This window comes from Larimichthys crocea, chromosome VII, assembly GCF_000972845.2.
Source record: "Larimichthys crocea isolate SSNF chromosome VII, L_crocea_2.0, whole genome shotgun sequence".
Classification (NCBI taxonomy): domain Eukaryota; kingdom Metazoa; phylum Chordata; class Actinopteri; family Sciaenidae; genus Larimichthys; species Larimichthys crocea.
This window is the reverse complement of record NC_040017.1, coordinates 14,021,741-14,031,624: the sequence shown is the minus strand read 5'-3', so window position 1 is coordinate 14,031,624 and position 9,884 is coordinate 14,021,741. Positions and strand designations below refer to the sequence as shown.

The window sequence follows — 9,884 nt, the reverse complement described above, 5'->3', positions numbered from 1 at the left end:
TAATGAGATTAAACACAGGAGTGCATGAGAGCAACTGTATAAGTCACTTTGCTTTCACATGCCTACGAAACTGAAACATTTCACACAGCTAGCTAAAAATACACAGTTTTTTTCTTTTTCTTTTTTTTCTTCTTTTTTTTTTTGTTGTTGTTGTACTGTGCCCGCCCTCCTCTGAGCTCACTATGAAATCTGAGACAGAAGGGGGGTCATCCCGGAACATAGCAAGTGGAAACTCCTCCATGGGAGGAGGAGTTTTCTTCTAGCCTTTATAAAAACATGACACTGAGGCACTCAGTTAACTCAAGTCTGAACACAGGTATCATACAGTCACCCGTGGTTCAGGGCTGAATCTTCTTCTTTTGGTCAAAGGAGTACAGCATGTCCGAAATGCTTGACGACATCTTCACAAAGGTGAGTCAAAGTTTGCGAATGTTTCTTTTTTTTTTTGTTGTTATGGAAGAAAAGTAAAGGCTTCATGAAGTTGGAGTGTGTTGGCGCTGTAACTCCTTTCTCGAAGTGTTTGTGTGAGGTCCTGCGTTTTTTATTCCTCAGGGAATCACTGATATGACAGGAAATTCCTTTTGAACTGAGTTTAATCCACAGAGGTTTCCTTCATTTTAATGATAATGAGATAAAGGAGAAAGTCAGTGCTTGGTTGTTTGTTTCCTGACTTTCCCACCAGCAGAATATTCATAAGAAATAGAAATAACAAACTGTTATCTCCATTTATGTAATTTCATGAAAACAGCAGATAAATGTTACTTACCTACCTGTTATTAATGTAATGGTATGTACTGTAAAGTTTTGTTTTGTTTTTTATGAATGCTTTCTTAATCTTTTGGTATTTTCTGTCTCATTTCTTTTTTTTTTAATAGAAATTAACGATCTTAAATATGAACCTGCTGTAGAAAAAGTTTTATTTAGCTCATTAAAGAACATGAAATAGATTTGTTGTGTAAAGTAGGATCAAAAAGGACAACTATGAATATTCAACATGCAAATGAGTACTATCAATGTCTGTATGTTAACTGTGTCGACCATCTGTAACAGAACTTTATGAACCTGGCCCTGGATGATGGATTGCTCCCGCCACAGTCTCAACTGAAAGTCCCAGGGCAGAGTCGGCTGAACCGGTCAGTCTCCTTCTTCTCTCCCCCCTCCGCTCCTGCCTCTTCGAGCCACAGCATGAGCACCGAGCATGTTAATAGTAATGACGGCAGCCCTTTCTGGTCAAACAACATCTGGAGCCAGGGCCCTGTCTCCAAACCAAAACAACTCCCCTTCAGGTCTGACCGCTCCATGAGTCTGACTGAGTCCAGCAGCAGCCTGCTCTCCAACTTTGGAGAGGCTTTTCCCTCAGGCCCTGCCACTACTGTGGCTCCACCGCCGGGCTTCCCTCCCACATCTACCCTCCCACCCCAGGTTCAACCGATGGTGTCTCCTAATCGTTACAAGACTGAGCTGTGCCGTGGCTTCCAGGAGACCGGCAGCTGCAAATATGGCAGTAAGTGCCAGTTTGCCCATGGTGAAGCAGAGCTGCGAGGACTGTTCCGCCACCCCAAGTACAAGACAGAGCCCTGCAGAACCTTCTACAACTTTGGCTACTGCCCCTATGGCTCACGTTGCCACTTCATCCATGAGGACAAAATCAGCGGAGGTCCGTTACCATCTGCCAAATTCCAGAACCAGCAGCAACCGGGTGCCACAGCAACTCGCCACCAGCTCCGCCAGAGTGTCAGCTTTGCCGGTTTCCTGGGCTCTTCACGTAGCTCACCTCCTCCAGCATTCCCTTCATCATCCTTCAATGATCCTAACATGGGGTTCAGCCGTGCTCCCTCTGTTTCTCCTCCTCCTGCCGATCTCCTCTCCCCAGTGTTTGGTGACTCCCTGCAGCGGGAGGCAGCCGCATTCCAGTTTGGCAAGTATCAGACCCGTGCCAGCACTGGAGACATCCACAACATTCCTCTCATCCTGGAGCCAAAGGCCTCACGCTGTGTGTGTGGCCATGGAAATAACTTTAACAGCAACAACAGCAGAGCCTTCACCAACGTGGAAGATGGGCACCACCAGGACGGCAAGCTGTTTCCTGGAGGCCATGGGGGATTCGTGAAGCCTGCTGGACTCCAGCGTTTCTCCTCCGAGGACTCCCTGGAGGACAGCTACAGCAGCAGCAGCGGAGGCTCCAGTGGAACCGAGTCTCCAGTTTTCGATGGGTCAGCCACCAAAAGGCTCACTGTGTTTGAACGCCTGTCCCTGTCTGACTAAATAGATCCAAAGACAAAGAACAGAAGAGAACTGACACCTTGTTAACTGTGTCTGTTCATCTGGACTTTGTTCAGTACCAGAACTGATCAGGACAAGTCAACTTTTTTGATGACACAATAACACTTAAAGTTCTTAATTTATGCCTTGGATAAACTACAAATACTGAGATGATTTTTAGTAGCCAAATGTTATCAGACTCTATTTTTATACTTTCAAATGTTGTGTAGCCTATTAGACCTTTGTATGTGGTATATTCCATAAAAATTAACTCCTCTGCAGTCTTGAAAGTACCAATGAACGGCCTGTTTTCTACTTATCGTAAATCTGTAGTGATCAAACTGGCTTATCTTTAGTGATAATAATTAATTCCTGTGCCTTAAAGATTTTCCCTGCCTTATAGGATATTCACTCTCAGTGCCGCGAACAGTATGTTTGATTCAGTAGCCTTAATCAGTGAGACCTGACATGTGTCATTGATGCCATTTTATCTGTGATATGCACTTTACAGCTAATTCAAATGGGAGAACTGTCAAATCTCCTAGTAGCATTCAACCAAAGCTTCATACATCACTCTGCTCTGTGTGTGCGTGTGTGTGTGTGTACGCGTCTGTATATATGCATGTGTGGGTGTATGTGTCATTGTTCTAAGACCTGGGGTGCAAGCATGTGGAAGTTGCAGAATGCTAAAAGATCAAAATGTATGTCAGTGAGTTTAGATCTGAATATCTGTCCCCTGACACGCAGATTACAGATTTGGTTCTGTAAAACATTCTGTTATCTTTGCTAGTTTCTAAAACCGCACCCCATCTTTTACTGTGCCCTGTTTGTTTGGACAACCTGGTTCAGGGACTTTAACACCGCAGTATTCCTTTCGGTTATTGGTTGCCTTGTGTTGTTTAACTTAAACTAATATATTTATTATGATATTTATTTGTCTTTAAAGAAAAAAAAATGTATTTTGTACGTTATTTATGGAGAAATATTTCAAGGTCTGTGAATGCCGATGTGAGAAAACGCAGTAAAAAAGAGAATCTTATATTTTTAATTGCCTGAAAAGGACACAATAAATAAATTTCTGAATAAAGAAATGAATGTATGCTGCTCTTTTTGACTCATTTGTTCTTCAGCGATTATTCTTAGATCCTCACACAATAAGTCCTCCGTGTTCAAGATATAGGCCACTTGCATAACTTGTAGATTACACATATAAATTATAACTTGCACCTTCACATTTTAGAAAGAACCCCACCTACAGTACTCTTTTTTTAATGGTATAGTTGGATATATACTTTACCTTGAATGTGGGATGTTATTAATACTAATATGCAATTTAATTGATGTGTTGACACAGTCAACAATGTTGGCTCCGTGTTGTAAGCAGTAACTGGTTTCAAAAGAGGAAACAAGAGAGTTTGGACAGTTTTTAAGTAGTTGCTGAAGATCAGTTAATTATTGTAAAGTTGTAAATCAGATCAACATAAATCAGGACACCATACTGCATGTCAGTCTCATAGTATTGTAATACTAATTGTGTGTCCATAAGGCCTAGTTTCTTGGTTCTAGGTTAGGTTCACATACCTGATTTTATATTCTGTTCTATTACAGGCTGCATGCACAGAAACTGAGAAAGAATAGTCGATTGCATGTTCTGAGCCTCTGTTTCTCTCTCCTACTGTGTTTTGTGGCATACAGTGTATTTGTTGTGTATACAGTACAGGTGACAGCATTTAGATCACCTCACAAATGGTGGCACGTACACTCATTATCACACAGCTTTTCAAAAGCAGGTAAAAGCCCAGATGCTTTGCAACACGTAGTCGTGCCCTTTGTGATGATTCTTGAAATTGATATAACAAACTACTGCATTGACAGACAGACTTATTCCAATGGTAAACCATTATGCTCAAACAGTGTACAGGGGATTAATGGAACAAAGTATGATTAATAGAGACACGCATACAGTATACAATGACTACATATTATGCATGTCAACTGTAAGTGGAATTGAAAATATAGTAGTGATATTACTTGAAATATACTAGTATACATAAAAATTCACAATTCTAGTTGACCAGGTCTCCAGTGCACCAGTATTTTTCCCACCCTGTTCCATTTCCCTCATCCTGCTGTCTCATAAGACACCTCATTTCTGTCCCTATGTCTCCTTCTTCACCTCCCAAGTCATGTATGACTGAATGGATCTCTACAAACAGAAATAAACACGTATGTTGAAATAAAGGCCCCACATTATATTGAATATTATGTCCAGAACTACAACTGCAAATACCAGTATAGGGTGCTCACAAGAAAGCTCTGTGAAATCCAAAACATAATGGACATTCCAGAAACTTCTTTTTCTTTCCAGTAAAACTTAGTTGTACGATGGAGTGCAGTCAGGGAAGAAAACAATAACCAAAGAATTTCATGGCAGAAACAATCAATGCAGTTGCAAAAGGCCCTGTATCTACTGGAAACTGGGCCATCACTTAATGTCAACACCGATCTACATCCCTGTTTATCATTACATTCCAGAATGAAGTGGCCTGTGCAATTACGTGATATATGACAAAATCTTTAAAAACAACAACAGCAACATCCCTACTGGGAATTCACAGCTGAAAATAGTGTAGTGACTTGACTTAACAGCTTAACTTAACTTTAAACTTAAGTTTCAAAATGATTGTCATGATAAACAGGGAGAAATGTATCTCTGTAATTTACACCTGTTATCACGCTATGTAACCTGTGTGTTTAATATCACACACCACCAACTGTGATACTGATTCTGGTGAAACTGGACGGTGTTTTATGGAAATAGAATATTTTATGGTTTTCCCTCTGATGTCCTACAGCTGCTCTATCTTATCTCATCTTACATGGTTTTCTGCTAGTTAGCTCAGTTAGCTGGGCCCAGAGTGGGAGCTCAGAGGGGTGTTGGTGTTTACACTGCTAGCACAAGCACTTTGGACCAGGAGGTTTTCAAGCCTGGAGTGGGTAATGTTGGGAGGAAATGGCCACCAGAACCAGAGCCAAAAGAGATGAAATGGAGTTGGGCCCAGCAACTTCTATGGACATCATGGCAGAGGCAAAGAGACCCAAAGAGGGCACTGGAAGAGGAAGCCAAGAAGAGAAAAAGCTTAACTGGCTGGCTTGTTATGTCTTGTGTTGCTGCACTTGTTTCATGTTTGGCTATGTTAGCAAAGTTGCACTAACAGTGAAATCCAATCCAAAACTGTAATTTCTCTAAACTGCTAAATTGCCAAATTGCAAAAAAGTCTTGCATAAGGCTGCTTTGATTGCCATGACTCAACTCATCCAGCTGAAATAAACAAATATGAGGTAAAATAACGGGGAGAATTAGTTGGAAATTGTAAAATCTGATCTCAAGCTGATGTATCAACAAAGACCAACAGCATAGCATGTATGAATCTATTTTTGTCACGAGGTAGCACATAATGTGCTCTCTTCACTGGAAATTTGCAACAGAAGTCATCTTCAGCTTTCAGAAGAATTGATTGATCGCCTGTTTCCTGAGGTTTACTGCCAATGTTCAAGAAGATAGGAACTTTTATGGACATGGATTGTGTAAGGCACATTTACAAGTCAGTTCAAGCTGTTCATGAAAATACCCTGTTGCAACTTCTCCTTTACACTCCCTTCGCACTTCTGTGTTGAGCAACCCACCGCCATAGCCACCACTCGTCACAGTGTCAAAGCACTGGATTCTGTGAAGCAAGGCTGCAATTTGTAAGAAACATTTCTGAGAGTAATGGCTCACAGTACCTAAGAAACAGACACAAACAGAAGAATGTATTGCATTAGTATGACGTGTTTGGGATATTTGATATACAACAACATTTAAAGTACAGGTTGTAGCAAAATCAGATATCCAAGGAACATGTGGGGTATTGAAGAAATTCAAGGCCTAAGAAATGGGTTTGGAAGGTTTTTATTTACAAAACTACACGGTCGCTTCTTTTACTACCTCTTAATCTGTAACATAACAAACATACTGCAGAGATCTGGTTTTATACCTCAGCTGTTTGGTTTAGTTGAAATTAACTTTTTTTAAATTTTAGGTTCTGATTCACTTTGGCTGGTTTCAAACTGGTCTCAATCCACCTCCTGGGAAGAACATATGATGATCCAGTTGTAGGACCGTGTGTGATCTAAAATGAACAAATTTACGTAATATTCAGGGGATTTTCAACAAAAAGGGAGTAAAACGGGGGTTTAAACAAAGGTGTATCATGCTAGTGTTATATACTTTTAGCAGCTCCTCAGTGATAATGAGTAAAACTAAATTTCCCCTTTCAGAAGGGGACATGTTTTATTTTTATTGATTCTAATTCTTATAATAAAGGGCAAACCACTCCCAATACGAGTATGATTAATACAGACAGGCATGCGTATTGTGCATGTTAACTGTGGAAGTGGAAGTGAAAATATAGTAGGGAAAGTCCATTAAATTCAGTACTACATTTAAAAGCTACCGTTAAACAAAAATAAATAATTCTACTTGACCAGATCTCCAATCTAAACACCCACCCGTATCTTTTTTTCCCCCAAATCCAGTCCCTAAGTCATGAGTAACAATTCTCATGATGAAATATTTTTTTATTCCCTTCACTGTTTCGCTTCTGACCAGCAGAAAGGGTGAAATAAAACATTAGGCATAGTGAAGCGCAGTGAGCAGGAAATATATGAGTACTTTAGAGAACAATGCTTTGTTTTTGTTCTCTTACTCTAAACCAAGGAAACAAACTACACCCATAGAGGCGCTGTCACCAAGATTAATGTCTAACACATTGTTTGGGCCAAAGTTTGATATACAGATAGACACATTTCCTGTCATTAGAAATTCTCTCTCAAAGCAGTCCTTTGGAACAGTTTCTACATTACACTTGGTAAACTCTTGTATCACATCTTGTGTATAAAAAAGCCACATTTGGCTATAAAAAAAAAAAGCTGCAAAGCTTAAAACTGTCTGCTTAAATCTGCCTGATTCAAAACACATGAGCAACACACTCAATAAATGTCATCTGTGGCTTCTACTATTCATTGTGTCTTCAACCTTTGTTCCCCCTTGGACCAATGGCAGGATGTGTTGCTATGGCGATGGACAATGACCACAAAGAGTAAACAGCAAAGACAAAAAGAAGCGATCAGTGTGTGTTTGTGGTTTCACAAATATTAACTTCCCAACCTGTTCTATAAGACCAGACTGGTTAAAGTTCACCAAAATGCACCTCTCCTACCTCACACAACACTATAGAGCTACAGTTAGATTTATTACCCTTTGACTTGAACTAACTTTATGTGAAAATATGTGAAAATCCTGCACCGAATGAATGCTCAAATGGAATAAAAGAGTTTAAAACACACCTTAACTGTCGCTCCCACCAAGTAGGTTTAACTCTTGGCATCAGTTTAGTCGCTTTATTTTAATTAAACAAACTATTTTCTTTCAGTATTCATTTAATTATTACCAAATATTTGTTTCATCTCAGCTCATGCCCCTGACCAAACCACTGCGGCTGGTCATTCTTAACACAGGCCTCACATTACCACTGCCGTCTGTGGAACTGTTAATAATCGGCCACAAAGCCAGTGCTGTCAAAACTCTCTTTACCCAAGTCACCTGATCCTGAGCACACAACATGAGCAGACACACACACACACACACACACCTTAGAGATAAAGTTCAAACCTGGGTGGAGATCTATTAAAGCAATTACATATTATGTCGTCTAAAGGTGAGAAACAGATTGAAAGATACTGCTGTACAACGTAACTTAAGCAACAGGACAAAACAGGCATTCATGCATGGCATAACTGCAAACAAAAAAGAAATACTGCAGAGCAAAGTAAGGGACAGGTAGAAGATAAGTAGAAGTTAACCTTTTTAAACTTAATAGACTTGAATTGACTGTGAACTGAGCGGATAAGAGACATGAGCTGAATCACTGGGGAGAGACAAGAGGGATTAAAAGCTAACAGAAAGAAGATAAGAACGGGTGAAACTTCAGTGACTCCTTTGAGAAAAATTGTTTTTTAAGGTGGTGAGGAGTGTGAATTTGTTCTTATCCTCGGGTATAAGATGGAGTTTCTGTCAGCAATCTGTTTTCAACTTTGCTGCTGGTTTGGCCAGTTTGGTTGGAACTTTTCAACCTGAAGCAATCAGCAACCAAGATTGGATAGATTGTCTAGAAACAACACACACACACACACACACACACACACACACACACACACACAGAGTCACATTCCTACCTGCAAAATGTGCTTACGTGTGAGTGCTTCTGTGTGTATACTCAAGAGCAGTCAGGTTTCAGCCTTGATTTTTTTACCGTCCTAAAAAAAAACCTCTCCCTCCCTCTCTCTCTCTCTCTGCCATAACCTGCAGATTAAGCATTATGGTTGAGTAATCTTTCAACCCCAAACCTTCGTCAATCAGTTCAGACCATGACGAATCCTGTTATGTAACTTCTTCTTTACAAACTAGGTCACTGGAAAGCACTACCATATTTTTTTTTTTTCCGGGAAAAGATAAAAAAAAAAGGTTAATGCTCTTTAAAATACTTGAAAATAGGCACTTTGAGCTTTGTCCCTCTACTCCCCCTAAAAGAAAAAAACAACCTCAGTCATGTGAAGTTTCCTGTAGTCAGAAACATGGTTGAAACTATCTTTAAGGACAAGCGACAAAGTCTGAAGGGTCATCCATTCATCAGCAGAAGTTCACGTCCACTTTGCATTATTACCCTCTGCTGTTCAAGATGTTATGGCTTTCCCATGAAGCATAGCGAAGTGCTTAGAAGACTATAATCGTCACTATGACTCACCATGAATCATTCATCACGTGCAAACAAAAATTAAGAGTATAAACGGAGGAAAACTGAGGAAAGTGAAGATTTAGGAACGTCACCTTTAAACATATACTTTATTTTTTTATCATTTATCAGTTGACTAAGTCTAAATAAGAAAAATATAAACATTTCTTCTAATTATTTTAAAATGAGTCCATTTCACTTCCTGATACAGGCTATGATTCATTAGCATAGCCAACCCATACCTTTAATAAACACTTGTTTTGAGTAGCAGATGATGGTTGCAGTTTAGAGTCTCCATCTAAATGACTGACTTTTCACAAATTTACACTCAGTCAGTCTATCTCATTATGTTCAATATGTTCAATGTCCATATGTCCATTTTCAGTCAATACAGACCTCCAGATCAGCAGCTACTACTGAATATGATTTGGCCACACTAGGTATGTCTGTGTATTTTTTGTGCACATATCCATGATATAGACATTGTAGACACAAGGCCTGTGACATGTCATGCATGGTGATTCATCTGTCCACGCACTAAAACAAACTTTCACTTTAACCTCCTGCTTATTTAGCTAGAAACAGAGGAGCAGAGATCCACAGAAATTAAGGAGAAATGTCAGCGTCAGTAAGTCAGACTTGGAAGGGAAGGAAATATTTCACTAGTGACATCACAGCAACAGAGTGGAAGTGCTATCCTTTTATAGCCATGTTCTCTCTCTCTGCCACATTCCTCAGCTGCAGAACTCTCCCTCCTCCTCCTCCCCCGCCTCCTCCTGGCCTCTTTTC

At 40.0% G+C, this 9,884-nt stretch overlaps 1 protein-coding gene across 1 annotated transcript; it reads left to right on the top strand.

Annotated features, from left to right (window-relative positions):
- The first annotated feature begins 263 nt into the window (after positions 1-263).
- zgc:162730 (mRNA decay activator protein ZFP36) lies at positions 264-3,361 on the top strand. Its single transcript, XM_010742797.3, has 2 exons — positions 264-411; positions 1,051-3,361. The coding sequence occupies exons 1-2, from the start codon at positions 379-381 to the stop codon at positions 2,263-2,265; spliced, it is 1,248 nt and encodes a 415-aa protein (XP_010741099.1). The 5' UTR covers positions 264-378; the 3' UTR covers positions 2,266-3,361.
- The last annotated feature ends 6,523 nt before the right edge of the window (positions 3,362-9,884 follow it).

Coding starts and splice junctions, on each gene's coding strand:
- zgc:162730 (XM_010742797.3), top strand. CDS start 379: ATGTCCGAAATGCTTGACGACATCTTCACAAAG. Junction 412..1,050: donor TTGACGACATCTTCACAAAG/GTGAGTCAAAGT, acceptor CATCTGTAACAG/AACTTTATGAACCTGGCCCT.